This window comes from Octopus sinensis, linkage group LG10 (genome assembly GCF_006345805.1).
Source record: "Octopus sinensis linkage group LG10, ASM634580v1, whole genome shotgun sequence".
Lineage (NCBI taxonomy): Eukaryota > Metazoa > Mollusca > Cephalopoda > Octopoda > Octopodidae > Octopus > Octopus sinensis.
The window spans coordinates 22,113,058-22,131,816 of NC_043006.1; the positions used below are offsets into that span (position 1 = coordinate 22,113,058).

The 18,759-nt window shown below is 37.7% G+C and overlaps 1 protein-coding gene across 1 annotated transcript in view; it reads right to left on the reverse strand.

Moving 5' to 3' along the window:
- LOC115216583 (tetraspanin-15) overlaps nucleotides 1-18,759 on the reverse strand; it is a 128,760-nt gene that overhangs the window by 15,787 nt on the left and 94,214 nt on the right. Inside the window, exon 3 of the mRNA XM_036506342.1 lies at nucleotides 505-579. Within this exon, the coding sequence (XP_036362235.1) occupies nucleotides 505-579 (75 nt within the window). The remainder of the gene's footprint in view (nucleotides 1-504; nucleotides 580-18,759) is intronic.

Sequence of the window (18,759 nt, forward strand, 5' to 3'; positions counted from 1 at the left end):
AGATATAGATATACACACATACATGTGTATCATCAGCAGCAGCACAATCAGTTTCATCATCATCTCAGTATCTATTTTCCATGCTCGTATGGGCTTGAAGGAACCTGTTGAGGCAAATTTTCTATGGCCAAATGCTCTTCCTGTTACCAGCCCTCAACCTTACCTGTTTCCAAGTAAGGTAATATTTCCCCATAACCAGACATGTTTTCATGGCAGACTGAAAACAAGGCACACTGTCTGCATGATAGTGACACTTGTTAAGGAAGAACATGTTGGAAAATGTAATTTTAGATAGATAAAAAAAGACAAGATGGTCATGAGTAGAACGTCTCTGAACACATGTCTGCTTAATCAGAGCTGGTATAGAACTAAACAGCAGCTTACAAGTGGAATCTTAACATTGGTAAACTAAAACGGAATTTGAAACAAATACCATGGTGATCAGATTTAAACATTTAATTGTTGTATAACTAAATAAAGAAGAGAGAAAAATGGGATACTAACTTCATTTCTGTAGATGAATGCCAAAATTCCAATCGACACTTGAACGAAAAATGCAACCACTGTAATTGTCAGGAACTGAAAAGAGAGGTAAAAAATGAATAAAATACATGGAAAAAAAAAAAAATTAAAATTAAAATTAAAACTAAGAAAGAAAGAGATTTCTGAGGTGGAGGCATGGCTATGTAGTTAAGAAGTTCACTAACCCCAGTCAGAATCGAACCCACAAATCTATGTTAGCATGGCTCCTTGTTAGTATTGATGTGTGGGTTCGATTCTGGCTGGGGTTAGCTCATCATTTGTATTTAGAAATTGTCGCTTAAAATCAGAGAATAAAATATTATTATGATATGTTATTATACAGTTATATATATATTTATTGTGGTTGTTTTCTCCTTATGCAGAGTCTGACCACCTCTTGTACCAACACCTTAGATCCATCATGGTATCTCATGTGGCTTTTTGAACTAGACAATGTATTAAAAAGACACCCACATAGATTGCATATCTGATTTGGACTACCAAGAGCTGCAGTTAAGTTCTGATCTTTGTAGATCTTAAAATGTCTTTTGAGGCCTCCATTAGATTTGCAGACTTTATGGCATACACAGCATTGAAAGGTGTGCACAGATATATAAGCATAGTAGTTGGCGGAGGTTTGTTTTCCATGGGTCTGCAAATGAGATTTGAACCCAGCATGGTCTGTCACAAACTGTGCACACAAAAAGGTCACTGAGATTTACCTTCTCAGTCACAACATTCTTCTTTAAATCTTCCTTGAGTTTTGCATATGCTACCCTGGTCTCCTCAAACACTTTCAATCCACTCCATACTTTTGTGCACCATCCAGCTCGATCCAAAGCAAGGGTTTTATGGCCTTGGATCCATTCCAAGTGACTTCATGGTAGTCCTTATGCCATCCTTAAATGTCTTTTTAAGGTTTACACAGACTATGTTTCCTCTCTGCAAACTCACCATAAAACAGCTGTTTGGGTGTACGTTCATCTGCCATTTGAACAATATGGCCAGACCACCTCATTTGATTTTTCAGAATCATTGATTTAATAGAAGTGATACCTGCTGATGCAAAGACATCTGTCTGTAGTAAAAAAAGCTCCATTTAACATTTAAAATGCGATGAAGGCACTTTTGGTGGAATTGTTCTAATAGCTTGAAATAATAGTTTGTCTTTCACAACATGTCCATGTTTTAGAAGAATACAACAGGGATGGTAATTTTGTGTGGTTATTCATATGTCATTGGTGCCATATATATATATATATATATATATATATATATATATATATCACACACACACACATCACATGACTGACCAGGCAATCAGATGTTGCTATACATCACTGGACACAATGCGCTTCGCATTGTTTTTAGCCTTCAAATGATGCCACCCCACTGGCTAAGCGAGCAGGCCAATAGAAGAAAGAGTGTGACAAAGTTGTGATGAAAGAGTACAGCAGGGACTGCCACCACCCCCTGCTGGAGCCTTGTGGAGCTTTAGGTGTTTTCGCTTAATAAACACTCACAACATCCAGTCTGGGAATCGAAACCGCAAGTCCGCTGCCCTAACCACTGGGCCATTGTGCCTCCACATATATACATATATATATTGACAATATTAAGAATAAGTATTACTCCAAAGTAGCAAGAGCATTACCTTTAATTCTATAATTATGCACTATTTTTTAAGACCCAACACATGTTTCAATTGCCCCAATTAGTAAGTGTTGCAATTGCAACCCTACTATAAAATGGTGCAGTGTTCTCAGGGTCTTAACTCGATATCCCTCAGGTATGGCCGCTTAATGATTTTCTTTTATAAACTCTGCGTTGTACAATTTAGAGCTGCCCATTAAGTTAGACATGAACAAGATCTATTTCAAATTCTTACTGGATGATCATTTTCAGTCCATCATTTCAAAACCTTGTATAGTTTAAATGATAATTATTCATTTATACTTCGTAAATGTGAATTTCCTCATGTGTAAGCACCTCAATGCTTGCTCCTGTCTAGAATTTATTACATTACCCTTTCATGTGAAAACCCTGAAAAATTCTCATAAACATACATCACATCTATTGGTTCCAGATCTGTATGGTCTTGAAGTACAAATTAATTCCCATTTAATCATACGGTTCTCGTTACTGTCATCAAAAGACCAGATTAATTTGCTAAAACTCATTTGGAACCTTTTATTTTTTTCTTAAATGAACTCAAATGATTTGCCAGTCTCCTCTTGATTACTAATGATGTCTCACTGAAGAAAAAGAATTCCTTACCCTCAGATGTAACTATACATCTACATATTGCATTTTTAGTTTTACCCTTATTTTTCACATATAACAGAATTCCCATTTAGAACAATTGCAAAGACAGCCTTTTATATTTCCCTTAGATTTAGTTTCAAGTTGATCATTGACGGTAGAATTAAAGTCATTTCCATCAAGTTCTTTATTATTATTTACTCTTTTAGATAACATGACCTTTGTTCTATTTCTTGCAGAACTAATTTTTCTTGATTTGAGGTTTTTATTTATGTCAAATTAGATTGTTTCCCTTTTCACGACATTTAATTTCATAGTGTTCCCTTCTATTTGAGTTACTTTATTCAGTTTGACACTATTATGCTTCGAATTTATTACGCTATTCTGATTGTAATTGCTTTTTTGAAATTTCAATATCATTTTAATATTATGTGTTGCTATAATTTTTGCAATATTACGGTTAAGACAATAACCTGATCTAAGCTTATGTCAATTAAAAATTTTGTAATATTTGTGGTTTCTTGGAAAATATCTTTGAATTGCTGTATTAAACAACTTGGAAAAATTGTAATTGACCTGTTTACTAAATGGAACGATTAACCATAAAGTATTTTTCGAATTAAGATCATAATTTTATATATATATATATATATATATATATATATATATATAGATAATTCAAATTTACAGAAAACAAAAGATGAAGACAGGTGAGGGAACAACAAGCAGGTGTATTAGTTTGATGCTCTGGAAGAATGGAAAAGTCTTTGATGTTGCGAGTCTACCTTATTTGACAGAAAGGACTGAGAGGGAAAAAATGGAGAGAAAACAAAAAACAGATTGAGAAAAAAGATGAATAGGGATTAACAGTTCAACATAATGAAACATATTATATATATATATATATATATATATATATATATATATATATATATATATATATATATATCGTTGCTATTATGCAAAAGTATCGTAAGTCCAAAACGTTGCATTTTCAGAAAACGAAGAAATAGTTTCGCCATTCCATTTCTTTTTACATTAGCTAACAGTTTCAGCTTAATGATAATACTTTGTGGGCTGCATAAAACCATAACTCCATGCATGTATGATATTTTCAGTCAGAAATATTTTTGCAAAACTGTCATATGTGGGACTTACTACACTTTTGAAAAATGCAAAACCATTGTACTACACTGTGACAATTTCCATATCTTGGCATGTGAAGCAGCCGGAGGGCCAGCTATTGCAAGCAAAATTAGATATTGAAAGAAAATGCATTTGGTCAAATTTGGACATACAACAGTTTAAAATAAGAGCAACGATATATATATATATATTGGTAAAAACGGTAAGAGTAAGATAACAAAAGAAAGAAAGAGACCTCAATATTATGTAAATATAGGAAATTTATCTATAAAATAATATGTACAATTATTCAATAGACAAGATAAAACTCTGAGTTTCGGATGCCGAAGTGGAAATCCAGATAACCGAAGAGATAAAACTCAGAGTTTTATCTTGACTATTGAATGGTGACACGTAAAAAGCACCGTCCATTCGTGGCTGTTTGCCAGCTCTGTCTGGCTCCGTGTCGGTAGCACGTAAAAGTACCATCCGCTCGTGTTCGTTGCCAGCCTCGGCTGGCCCCCGTGTCGGTGGCACGTAAAAGCACCATCCGTTCGTGTCCATTGCCAGCACCGCCTGGCCCCGTGCCGGTGACACGTAAAAGCAACATCCGTTCGTCGCCGTTGTGCCAGCTCTGTCTGGCACCTGTGCAGGTGGCACGTAAAAAACACCCACTACACTCGTGGAGTGGTTGGCGTTAGGAAGGGCATCCAGCCGTAGAAACACTGCCAAATCTGACTGGGCCTGATGAAGCCTTCCGGCTTCACAGACCCCAGTTAAACCATCCAACCCATGCTAGCATGGAAAACGGATGCTAAATGATGATGATGATGATATATATACATACACACACAGACACCTGTCAATATACATACAAGTGCTTGATATACTACTCAATGTATCACTGTATTAGAAGTGTGTAGTGTCTGATAAGTGCTTGTAAGATGTGAGGCAAACAAGATTATATACTTAAATGACATTTTTGATGACTGTACATATCAATGATTGAGAACTTTGGTGTAACACAATCAATAAAAAGTTGCTCAGATGAAGCTTTGGTTCAAATATGTTATCCTGTTTACCAAATGTATTGTACATCTACACACACACACACACACACGCATGTGTATGAATACATGGATGCATAGAGAAGAATCTGCAGCATGTTTATATTTTTGCATTCCTCAAATGTCAAAGAAAAGTAGGTCAGAAAACACACGCACATATGCACATACACACATCACCATCATCATCATTATTTTAATGTCCACTTTTCATGGTTGCATGGGTCACATGGAGCTTGTTGAGGCAGATTTTCTATGGTCAGATGCTCTCCCTGTCCCCAACCCTCACCTGTTTTCTGTAAGGTAACATTGCCCCAAGTCCAGATACATTCTCATAAACGATTGGAAATGAAAAGTACAAATGCATGACAATGGCATTCGTCTACAACTATCATATGAACCTAAGGCAAAGAGATAGAAACACACACACACACAGAAAATGGGCTTCTTTCAGTTTCCATCTACCTAATCCACTCACAAGGTTTTGGTTGGCCTGAGGCTAAAGTAGAAAACACTTGCTCAATATGCCATGCAATGGGACTGAACCTAATATCAAGTGGTTGGGAAGCAAACATTTTGGATCTTTTCGGTTTGAATGGCAGTTTTTTCTAGCGGTGTCATATGAAATTGTCACCCATAATTATGACCCTAGTATCCATCTATTGCATTTCAATCTGTTTTAGGGTTAGTGGTGGGGGGAAGGGTATATTTTTTCTTCACAAATGTAAATAAACCCAATCTGTTTCTTAAACGAGGGACATAGTCATACGGCACAGAATGTTTTTTTTTACCTCAATGGAGGTCATTGATTGGTTGAAATTGCAGATATTGAAGAAAAAAATAACAAATATCTTACAAACTATAGAATTTTCTCAATAAAGCCAAGAGAAAAAGATGTTTTATAAACACATTCTACCAGTATACGAAGTTTAAAATTTTTTTAGTTACCTAGAAATTATGTTAAAAACTGCCGTTCAAACCGACAAGATCCAACATTTTACAACATAGGCATATCTGAACCGTTAAGAAAATTGCCTTTCATGTGGTTGTGAGTGGATTTGGTATTTGGACGCTCAAGTGGTGTGTGTGTCGTGGAGGCGCAATGGCCTAGTGGTTAGGGCAGCGGACTCGCGGTTATAGGATCACGGTTTCGATTCCCAGACTGGGCGTTGTGAGTGTTTATTGAGCGAAAACACCTAAAAGCTCCACGAGCTCCGGCAGGGGATGGTGGTGATCCCTGCTGTACACTTTCATCACAACTTTCTCTCACTCTTACTTCCTGTTTCTGTTGTACCTGTATTTCAAAGGGCCGGCCTTGTCACTCTCTGTGTCACGCTGAATATCCTCGAGAACTATGTTAAGGATACACGTGTCTGTGGAGTGCTCAGCTACTTGCACGTTAATTTCACGAGCAGGCTGTTCTGTTGATTCGGATCAACCAGAACCCCCGTCGTAACCGACGGAGTGCTTCCAAAAGGTGTGTGTGTGTGTGAGGGAGAATATTCATATGTATATGTATGTTTGTTCTGCGTGTGTTTATATCTGTGTTTGTTTACATTTTCACACCTCCAAGAATCACAGAGCAGTGATATTGTTGTCATTTCTCCTGTCAACAAATCATCTACTGGCTTTGCGCCTTTGAATATTCTGTATTTCATAAACGAGCAAGGCTTAGCAATAGGAAGAGCATTTGGTTTTAAAACAATGCCTTAACAATATATAAGTCTAACCCATACTATCATGGAAAAAATGGGCGTAAAAACTAACAAATGATTATATATGAATATAGTAATCACACACACAGGTTCAAGCATGGCAGTGTGGCATGAAGTTTGCATTCCAGCCACATGGTTCCAGGTTCAGTACCACTGCACCTGAAGCGAGTGTCTTTTACTATACACCCATGTCAACCACAGCTTTGTGAATAGATTTGATAGAGGGAAACTGAAAGGAGCCTTTCAGTTTCCATCTATCAAAAGGATATATAAAGGAAACTTTAATGCAGCGACCTGGCAGAAGCTTTAGCATGTTGGGCGAAAGGCTTAGCGGTATTTATTTCATGTGCCGTTTCATTCTGAGTTCAAATTCCGCCAAGGTCGACTTTGCCTTTCATCCTTTTGGGGTCGATAAATTAAGTACCAGTTATGCACTGGGGTCGATGTAATCGACTTAATCCCTTTGTCTGTCCTTGTTTGTCCCCTCTATGTTCAGCCCCTTGTGAGCAGTAAAGAAATAGGTATTTCGTCTGTCTTTCCGTTCTGAGTTCAAATTCTGCAGAGGTCGACTTTGCCTTTCATCCTTTCGAGGTCGATAAATTAAGTACCAGTTACGCACTGGGGTCGATGTAATCGACTTAATCCCTTTGTCTGTCCTTGTTTGTCCCCTCTATGTTTAGCCCCTTGTGGGTAGTAAAGAAATAGGTATTTCGTCTGTCTTTCCGTTCTGAGTTCAAATTCCACCGAGGTCGACTTTGCCTTTCATCCTTTCGAGGTCGATAAATAAGTACCAGTTATGCACTGGGGTCGATGTAATCGACTTAATCCCTTTGTCTGTCCTTGTTTGTCCCCTCTATGTTCAGCCCCTTGTGAGCAGTAAAGAAATAGGTATTTCGTCTGTCTTTCCGTTCTGAGTTCAAATTCTGCAGAGGTCGACTTTGCCTTTCATCCTTTCGAGGTCGATAAATTAAGTACCAGTTACGCACTGGGGTCGATGTAATCGACTTAATCCCTTTGTCTGTCCTTGTTTGTCCCCTCTATGTTTAGCCCCTTGTGGGTAGTAAAGAAATAGGTATTTCGTCTGTCTTTCCGTTCTGAGTTCAAATTCCACCGAGGTCGACTTTGCCTTTCATCCTTTCGAGGTCGATAAATTAAGTACCAGTTATGCACTGGGGTCGATGTAATCGACTTAATCCCTTTGTCTGTCCTTGTTTGTCCCCTCTATGTTCAGCCCCTTGTGAGCAGTAAAGAAATAGGTATTTCGTCTGTCTTTCCGTTCTGAGTTCAAATTCTGCAGAGGTCGACTTTGCCTTTCATCCTTTCGAGGTCGATAAATTAAGTACCAGTTACGCACTGGGGTCGATGTAATCGACTTAATCCCTTTGTCTGTCCTTGTTTGTCCCCTCTATGTTTAGCCCCTTGTGGGTAGTAAAGAAATAGGTATTTCGTCTGTCTTTCCGTTCTGAGTTCAAATTCCACCGAGGTCGACTTTGCCTTTCATCCTTTCGAGGTCGATAAATTAAGTACCAGTTACGCACTGGGGTCGATGTAATCGACTTAATCCCTTTGTCTGTCCTTGTTTGTCCCCTCTATGTTTAGCCCCTTGTGGGTAGTAAAGAAATAGGTATTTCGTCTGTCTTTCCGTTCTGAGTTCAAATTCCACCGAGGTCGACTTTGCCTTTCATCCTTTCGAGGTCGATAAATTAAGTACCAGTTACGCACTGGGGTCGATGTAATCGACTTAATCCCTTTGTCTGTCCTTGTTTGTCCCCTCTATGTTTAGCCCCTTGTGGGCAATAAAGAAATAGTAAAACTGAAAGGAGTCATAGTATAAGTATATGTACATATATATATATGTATTGGGGGGGCGGGTATGCGTGTTACTGTCACCTTGCCTTGACATCAAGTGATCGATGCAAACAAGTACCACTATCATGCAAGCCATGTCCTTCATTTTCATTCTTCCATATCCACATGTGTGGTTATGGGAAAATATTATTGTACATGGAAACGAGTGAAGGTTGTAGACAGGAAGAGCATCTAGCCATAGAGAAACATTCCTTCCAAACCATGCACACATGGGTAAGTGGATGTTAAAACAATGATAATAATGATGTTGATGTTGATAATGATGATGATGATGATGATGATTGTCAACAAGAAAAACATCCAAGCCACAGAAAAAAATTCTATACAACCCATGCTCGCATGGAAAATGGACTGTGAAGCAATGACAATGATGATGATGATGATGATGATGATGATGAAGGTTGGTGACAGGAAGGGCACAGACAGAAAGCCATAGAAAAAATTTCATCTGACCCATGCATACAAAGAAAAGCAGACATTAAAAGATAACAATGAAGATGATGATGATGATGATGATATTTCTTTCTCTCTCTTTCTCTTTTACTTGTTTCAGTCATTTGACTGCGGCCATGCTGGAGCACCGCCTTAAGTCGAGCAAATCGACCCCGGGACTTATTCTATCGGTCTCTTTTGCCGAACTGCTAAGTGACGGGGACGTAAACACACCAGCATCGGTTGTCAAGCAATGCTAGGGGGACAAACACAGACACACAAACATATACACACACATACATATATATGACAGGCTTCTTTCAGTTTCCGTCTACCAAATCCACTCACAAGGCTTTGGTCGGCCCGAGGCTATAGCAGAAGACACTTGCCCAAGATGCCACGCAGTGGGACTGAACCCGGAACCATGTGGTTGGTTAGTAAGCTACTTACCACACAGCCACTTCTGCGCCTATGTGTATATAACAAATAAAAAGGGAGAGTTTGAATTTGAACAATTGTGACTTCATAGGAAAAAAAAAATTTCTTTTCCAGTTTGTCCAGCTTGCTGGAAAAAATATATAAAATGAAAGAGAGAGAGAGAGAGAGAGGTTCAAGCTTCATCCCTGGTCTACAGCCATTATATGTTACTCAACAATACAAATCATTTTACTACCTCTAACCACCAATTTCATACTAAATTTAAAAAACAAAAAAAACAAAGTAAAATAACTGTCGTTAACAATCTAGTCTAGTGGATCTTCCTTCAAAACTAGACTCAAAACAACCTGATTAATTTATTAATTACAACAAGTTTGTAATAAATTAATCATAAGAAAACGTCTATAATGAATGAATCTATAGAATGAGCTTTTCGTTTGATTGTGAGTCATCGAACTATTTTTACATTCACTGAATCTACCTGATATGTTTCTACTGCAACTATAATAGTAATCTGGACATGGAAAATGGGTCGGGGGGGGGGAATAAATGCTGGATACAATGTGTATGTGCATGAGTGCGTGTATGTGCGTGCAGGCGCGGGCGTGTCGTTAAGACATTATAATCAGGCAGTTTCGGGTTCAGTCTCACTGCGGGGCACATGTCTTCCGCTATTATAGCCTCAGGCCAGCCAAAGACATGTGAGTGGTAGACAGAAAGCGAAAGAATCTTTTTATAAATATCATCATCATCATCATCATCATAATAATAATAATAATCATCATCATCATAGGCGCAGGAGTGGCTGTGTGGTAAGTAGCTTGTTTACCGACCACATGGTTCCGGGTTCAGTCCCACTGCATGGCACCTTGGGCAAGTGTCTTCTACTATAGCCTCGGGCTGACCAAAGCCTTGTGAGTGGATTTGGTAGATGGAAACTGAAAGAAGCCTGTCGTATATATATATGTATGTATGTATGTGTATGTCCTCCTAGCATTGCTTGACAACCGATGCTGGTGTGTTTATGTCCCCGTTACTTAGCAGTTCGGCAAAAGAGACCGATAGAATAAGTACTGGGCTTACAAAAGAATAAGTCCCTGGGTCGAGTTGCTCGATTAAAGGCGGTGCTCCAGCATGGCCGCAGTCAAATGACTGAAACAAGTAAAAGAGAAAGAAAAAGAGAGAGAGATCATCATTTCAAAGTCTATTTTTCCATGCTTGCGTGGGGCGGACTGAATTTATCGAGACAGATTTTCAACTTCCACCTTTTTCCAAGACAGCTGATATTTCCTCGTGGCCGTTGCATGTTTCCACAGAAAATCATAAACAAAAGACACAAAAGACAAGGAGATAAAATGCACATGCACAGACATGCATGCATGTATGTATGTATGCGTATATACATGCATACATACATATACATATAAATAAAGACCTCCTCCAGTTAAAAATGACCGAGGGATTGCACCTAGCAAGTTCCCCTCCAAGGGACAAGTCTGGGCAAAGTTCTTTGTGGGAGACCAGCTCGCCCATGCATACCTGCCGCCGATGCTGTCCAAGGGAAAGGTGAAGGGTGCTGCAGCTTGGCACCAATGACATCTCAACTTATTTCTGCAGCTGAGTGAACTGGAGCAATGTGAATTAAAATGTCTTTCTCAAGAACACAAAAATCGAACTTACAATCTCACAATTGTAAGCCCAACATTATAACCACTGAGCTATGTGCCTTCACTAACATTGATATATATATATATATATATATATATATATACAAGCAAAACACCCCCTCCCGTCCAATGGACGGTGTTGAGTTGTCAAACATTTAAACCAAATTTTCTCAAAGCAACTTGTCCGACCGTCCCATAGGCCTCTCCTTTGAGAAACACTGATTTAACCTAAATTTGAGACACCAGCAAAAGAAGAAATAAAGATAGATTTTTTTTTCTATTCCAAAGAAAAACGATTTTATTCACTTTATTGATCGCATTCTCACTTGGAATCGATTTTTGTAATTTTTTCAAGACTTATAGATGCCCTGATACCGTCGGTATCTATCTACACATCAAATTTGAGCGCAATCGGATGGAGGATACCAGAGGTCCTAGAAGACACACACATAGACAGACAGAACGGATTTTATAAAATAGATGTATGTATGTGTGTGTGTGTACATATAGATACACACACACACACAAACAAACATAGAACAAGCTGCTTTCAGTTTCCTGCTTGGTTACTAAAGGTGAGTGAAGTTTACCTAGTAGTTACAATAGCTGCACCTGTACCTATCGAATCATGCCTACCAATAATCTATTTTGAAATGAACAAACGACTGAGCCCCAAATCTATTCTATAACACTGTTCTGTTTTTTAAAGAATATTTTTGATACCTTTCATTGAGCAGATTAGTTCTGTAAGTAAATGTAAGTGGATATGCATGTTGAGAGCTGTGTGTGTGTGTGTGTGAGCTAGAGAGAAAGAGAGTGTATATGTGTGCATGTGCATGTGTATGTTTGAATGCAAGTGTGGGAGCATATATATATATATATATATATTATATTAAATTAGAGATAAAACCAAACAGTGAAAAACATAAGCCAATACATAAAATTAATTAAAAAATATAAAAGTTAAAAATAAAAAATTATTTAAATAATTTAAACTTATAAATTTTATATATATATACAAATATATATATATATATGTATGTATGTATATTTTTATATTTATATATCATTTTATTAATTAATTAATTTTTTTTTTTTAAATATCAAAAGTATTAAAAGTTTAATAAAAGATAAAGAGTAAAACACAATATTTGCCTAATAGTGGTTTTATCTCTAATTTGATATAATATAATATAATATATTTATACTATAAAATTGGATTTAATCCTAAATCTAATTTTTCCCTGTAAGTTTGGATTTATTTTCTAATATTATTATTATTATATATATATATATATATATAGTTAGATCAGGTGTGCATCCAAGTCTCCTTGTGTGTTCACATATCTGTATTCATGTAGCATGTGCCTTATTTTCAGCCTTTATGTCAGAATTAATTCTGGGATTGAAGACCTAAAATAAAAACTACTTCTTACATAAAAAAAAACTCATAAAAACTATAACAATTACAATTATTCTCATCAAAATTAATAATAATAATAATAATAATAATAATAATAATAATAATAATAATAATAATAATAATAATAATAATAATCATAACAAGAGCACTCTGAGAGCACAAACCTCTGCCAAGGCAACCCCAACGTCCTCTCAACAATTAGCCGGAGATGATTTTTAAAATGAGAATATCTGAAATAAGCCTGACTGCTCTCACAAACGAGAATACTAAAAAATGAACCTGACTGCTCTAAAAAATTAAGCAAAAAAACAGGAAAAACAATTTAGAATCCTTCTCCGGTACCGGATCGAAATCAAAATGTAATCAGTTCGTGATGGTCATGAGGCCAAACACCCCAGAAAGTTTCATCCGAATCCATCCAGCGGTTCTTGAGATATCTTGTCCACAGACAAACAAACAAACATGACTAAGGCGGAGGTAGTAATAATGATGATGATGATAATGGTGGTGGTGGTTTCAAATTTGAGCACAAAGCCAGCATGTTCAGTGGGAGGGGATAAGTTGACTACATCGACCCCAGTACTGAACTGGTACTTATTTTATAAGGTGGCGAGCCAGCAGAAACGTTAGCACGCCGGGCAAAATGCTTAGCGGTATTTCGTCTGCGTTACGTTGTAAGTTCAAATTCCGCCGAGGTCGACTTTTTGACTTTCATCCTTTCGGGGTCGATAAATTAAGTACCAGTTACGCACTGGGGTTGATGTAATCGACTTAATCCATTTGTCTGTCCTTGTTTGTTCCCTCTGTGTTTAGCCCCTTGTGGGTAATAAAAAAACAGGTACTTATTTTATTGACCCTGAAAGGATAAATGGCAAAGCTGACCTAGGTAGAACTTGAACTCAGAATGTAAAGACCGATGAAATGCTTCTACACATTTTGCTTGGTGTGTTAATGATTCTGCCATCTCACTGCCTTAACAAGAATGTCGCTGCCCCCGCCACTGCCCCCACAGCCTTTATTCCATATATTATGGCCTTAAGGGAATATTTTTTTTAACACTAAACTTAGCAAGTTTATTAAAATTAAGAACTGAAAACAAGTGAAAAACCCAAACAATGTAACAAAAACAGGTGACACATGGGCATTAAGAGGGTACAGTGGCAAAGTTGTCTGAACATTGATAAAATACTTAGCAGCATTTATTCCAGCACTCTGCACTCTAGGTTCAAATCTTGCTAAGGTCAGCTTTGTTTTTCATCCCTTTAGGACTGATAAAAAGTACCACTCCTGGGTGGTGGATTTGCAGAACTATAAGAATGTTGGACTGGAGACCTAGTGGCATTTGTTCTGGCTGGCTGTGTTCTAAGTTCGAATCTTGTCACAGTCCACCTTGGGTCATAGAATTAATCCATCACCCAGTTTAACACCGCCACTATATAGCAGCTTTGGTGACCTTAGCAGGGTTCACTCAGTTGCAAGCATTCAAGCCAGATTCCAGCTTATCCCCACTTGTCTTGGATGCTCTATAAAGGGTCATGGGTGCTACCTTTCCTCCTGACTATGAAATTAAAATAATCTTGTGCTGTGTGGTAAGAAGCTTGCTTCTAAATCACACGGTCCAGGGCTCAGTCCCACGGTGTGGAACCTTGGGCAAGTGTCTTCTACTGTAGCCTCAGGCAGATCAAAACTTTGTGAGTGGATTTGGTAAACAGAAACTGAAAGAAGACTATTGTGTGTATGTGTGTGTGTGTATATATATTTACACATACATATACATGTATATATATTTATGTACGTGTGTTTTTGTACCTGTGTTTGTCACCCCACCATTGCTTGACAACTGATGGTGGTGTGTTTATGTCCCCCATAACTCAGTGGTTCAGCAAAAGAGACCGATAGAATAAGTACTAGGCTTACAAAGAATTAGTCCTGGGGTCAATTTCTTAGACTAAAACCCTTTAAGGCGGTGCTCCAGCATGGTCACAGTCAAATTACTGAAACATGTAAAAGAATAAAAGAATATAAACTAAAAATTGAAACAATCTCGTGTAGTGTGAGTGGGAAACAAGGCCCCAGTAGTGTAAGTCAACTTCAAAACCAGATAAGTGGTCCTTGGTTACAAGGTTTACTACATTATTTACAATTGACAGATATTTGTCCTCATCTTGTTTGTTGCTAACACAACATTTCAGCTGATATACCCTCCAGCCTTCTTCAGGTGTCTTGGGGAAATTTTGAATCTGGGTTCTCATGCCTAAGGGGGGGGGGACCCCCGAATTCTTTCAGTTGTTGCATGTGTTCTGGGGCATCCTTTCCAATTCAATAACAATATGGTTTTATAACTACTCTGACCAGGAGATCCTGCAGTGACTACTGAGAACCACATGGAGAACATTATTAATATTTTGTTTATAGAGGTAATTTTTCAAAACTGCTTATAAAAAGGACTCTGCACTATCTCAGACACTAATTTGTCCAACCAGTCCACTATACCTATTTCTTTACTACCCACAAGGGCTAAACACAGAGAGTACAAACAAGGACAGACAAACGGATTAAGTCGATTATATCGACCCCAGTGCGTAACTGGTACTTATTTAATCAACCCCGAAAGGATGAAAGGCAAAGTCGACCTCGGCGGAATTTGAACTCAGAATGCAGCAGCAGACAAAATACCTATTTCTTTACTACCCACAAGGACAGACACACAGATTAAGTCGATTATATCGACCCCAGTGCGTAACTGGTACTTATTTAATCGACCCCCGAAAGGATGAAAGGCAAAGTCGACCTCGGCGAGATTTGAACTCAGAACGTAGCGGCAGACGAAATAACGCTAAGCATTTCGCCGGGCATGCTAACGATTCTGCCAGCTCGGTGCCTTGTCCACTATATACCATCATTCAAAAGGCATTACTGCTATATTCAGATCAACCATGGCTTTAGTCATCTTAAGAACTGAGCCAACCACATTTAAAAACAGTTTCCCAAGAACACTGCTGTCTGTTATGAATCATGCAACTAAACGCGGCTGTTATTAATTAGGTTATGTAAATATGTAGACATATGTTCCTATTTGTCTGTGTAACCACAATTTGTTGAAGAAATATTATTTATGAAATGTAATTATACTTAGGTGTGCTGGTTTATTGTGTATATATTAAAATAGGCTGTTAATGTGATATGATATCAATTATTTATCATTAATGTTTTAATTTCTTTTGTTCCAGCAATTTAGGAAACAATTTGTACTTATAATAATGAGCTGAAGTGAATAAGCTGGATTGGCAAACTCTTGCTCTTTTCTCTCTAGCAAAATTCTATTCAATCCCAACAACAATTAAAAGCGAAATATCCAAGAGTTATCTTGTTTCTAGCTTTTCAAGCTAAGTTTACTCTCTATGAGAGAAGGAGGGGGGGCAGACAGACAGACAGAGATGGGGGAAAGGCGGAGGGAGGGAGGGAGGGGGAGAGAGAGAAATTTTTTTTTTTAATGAAATAAAATATTCAAAGAACAATAATTAAAAGTCACCGCTGATTTAATAAAAATAATTAATAAGGATATTTAAATCAAGACATTTTGAATAAAATATGAAAGCTTTCATTTCATCCTATTCAAAATTCAATTTCTAACATTAGTCAGTCGAGCTAAAAAGAAACAAAATGAAGGCCATTGATTTTTATTGAAATTCCAGAGCTGAAACTGCTGACATTGGGCATGAGATTTTAAAGTCAACTGACCTTGTCAAACAACAAGATAAAAATGCAAAGTATTCAATGTGAAAGGCATTGATTTAATGAAAGGGCCCTAGCTGACAGAACAAATATATAACTAAATATAAAGTTCTTTGCATACAGCAAGGGATTTTCCTTTATATGAAGATCACTAGAAAACAATAACAGCAGATACAAGAACAACTATAGAAATAAATGTAGTATGAAAACAATACAGAATGTCAAATAAAAGAAAAATGGAACTGATCATGCCTATTGCAGAGCTTAACTGTCGACTTAACTTTTTCATTAAACACTCTACCTAAAGTAGGATACGGTTGCTATATTTCTATTGTTTATATCAGTATTAATTTTGTCAAGTCAATAGTTACCAGCGTCACCATCATTACCAGCGTCGCCTCACTGGCACGTGAAAAGACATTCGAGCTAGGTCGTTGCCAGTGCCGCTGGACTGGCTTCTGTGCAGGTGGAACGTAAAAAAACATTTGAGCGTGGCCGTTGCCAGTACCGCCTGACTGGCGCTCGTGCCGGTGGCATGTAAAAGCACCGACTACACTCTCACAGTGGTTGGCGTTAAGAAGGGCATCCAGCTGTAGAAAATCTGCCAGATCAGATTGGAGCCTGGTGCAGCCATCTGGTTCGCCAGACCTCAGTCAAATTGTCCAACTCATGCTAGCATGGAAAGTGGACGTTAAACGATGATGATGATGAATAAAAGTCATGAAAAGACATGAGAGGATGAAGAATAATTTAACTTTTATTGCAGACTAGCACTATGACCCGGTGTTGCCGGGTCATAGTGCTAGTGCATGCATATACAGCTGCGTGCATGCGCACATACACGCGAGTACTGTCCAAATCTCTGACCAATCGCATACAGCTAGCTGGCATTCAATTGGCGTATCAAGTTTTGGGCATTTTGATTGGGTTTTAGATAGAAAATTCACAAAAAGTCACTTCTATTGATTTTTTAATGGCTTTGCGGGTTGACTGGGGAAATGTAAAGATGTGCACGACCACCCTTGGAGGGTTTTGTATGACCATAGAAAGTGTGAGCCCTCTAACTGAAAAATTGTGGATTTGTATAAAGGATACACATACAGACAGACATTTTGCTGTTTATATATATAGAGATGTACTGACAACAGTCAGTCTTATATCATATACTGATAAAAGTCAAACACCACAATACAAGATATATTGATCACAGTGGAAATACTGTTTGATAGCCATGGTGAAAACATGTTTAATGGTCACAGTGGAAAAATTGTTTGATGGTCACAGTGGAAACATTGATTAATGGTTAGTGGAAACAATATTAGATGGCGAGCTGGCAGAATCGTTAGCATGCTGGACGGAATGCTTAGCGGTATTTTGTCTGCCGTTACGTTCTGAGTTCAAATTCCGCCGAGGTCGACTTTGCCTTTCATCCTTTCGGGGTCGATAAATTAAGTACCAGTTGCGCACTGGGGTCGATTTAATCGACTTAATCCGTTTGTCTGTCCTTGTTTGTCCTCTCTGTGTTTAGCCTCTTGTGGGTAGTAAAGAAATAGGTATTTCGTCTGCCGTTACGTTCTGAGTTTAAATTCCGCCAAGGTCGACTTTGTCTTTCATCCTTTCGGGGTCGATAAATTAAGTACCAGTTGCGCACTAGGGTCGATTTAATCGACTTAATCTGTTTGTCTGTCCTTGTTCGTCCTCTCTGTATTTAGCCCCTTGTGGGTAGTAAAGAAATAAATGTTAGATGGTCACAGTAGAAACATTATTTAGCAGTCTCAGTAGTCATAGTGTTTGATGGTGAGTGGAAACACTTGCCAGGAGCTTTTGCACTCTCTGTGACATACACAATGGTAGAACACCTGTCATGTTTACAGGAGATGTGGGTTCAAGTCCCACTGGCAGCCTTCAACATTTTCTATCAAAAAAAGGTTTTTAACACAATGTTTACACACTATTATTTATAGCTTTATGTGCATCAAGATCCACTGTTACAAAAAAGAAGAAGAAAAAAGAATTATTTCAGATTCTCTTAAAGTTTATACATTTTTATGACTTCAAATAAATGCATGCATACATATATATATACTTACATAAATACACACATTTATATAAATAGATACACACACACACACATACATATATAGACACAATTATATTACATATGAAATATAAAAGTGTGGTAGGTGGAATGCTATTTTTCACACATTCCATTACTTAACAAACCATGTGAATAAGAAAGCAACAGACACCCTGAAACATGATGCTGGCAAGTCTAAGAAACGGTAAAAGTTCTTTTGTTATGGCAAAGCTTTGTTTCCATGCAATATAGATATAGTGCTGCAACTTTTTGATCTCCATACACATCATTGAAAAGGGTTTCTTTTTTTTTTTTTTTTTTTTTTTTACCTCTTTCACAATGCGATAATCTAGGTTAATGGTAATAAGTAAGTAGCCACATGTCTTGAAAAAAGTATGGGGGAGAAATGAGAGGTGACTGAGTGTTCTTT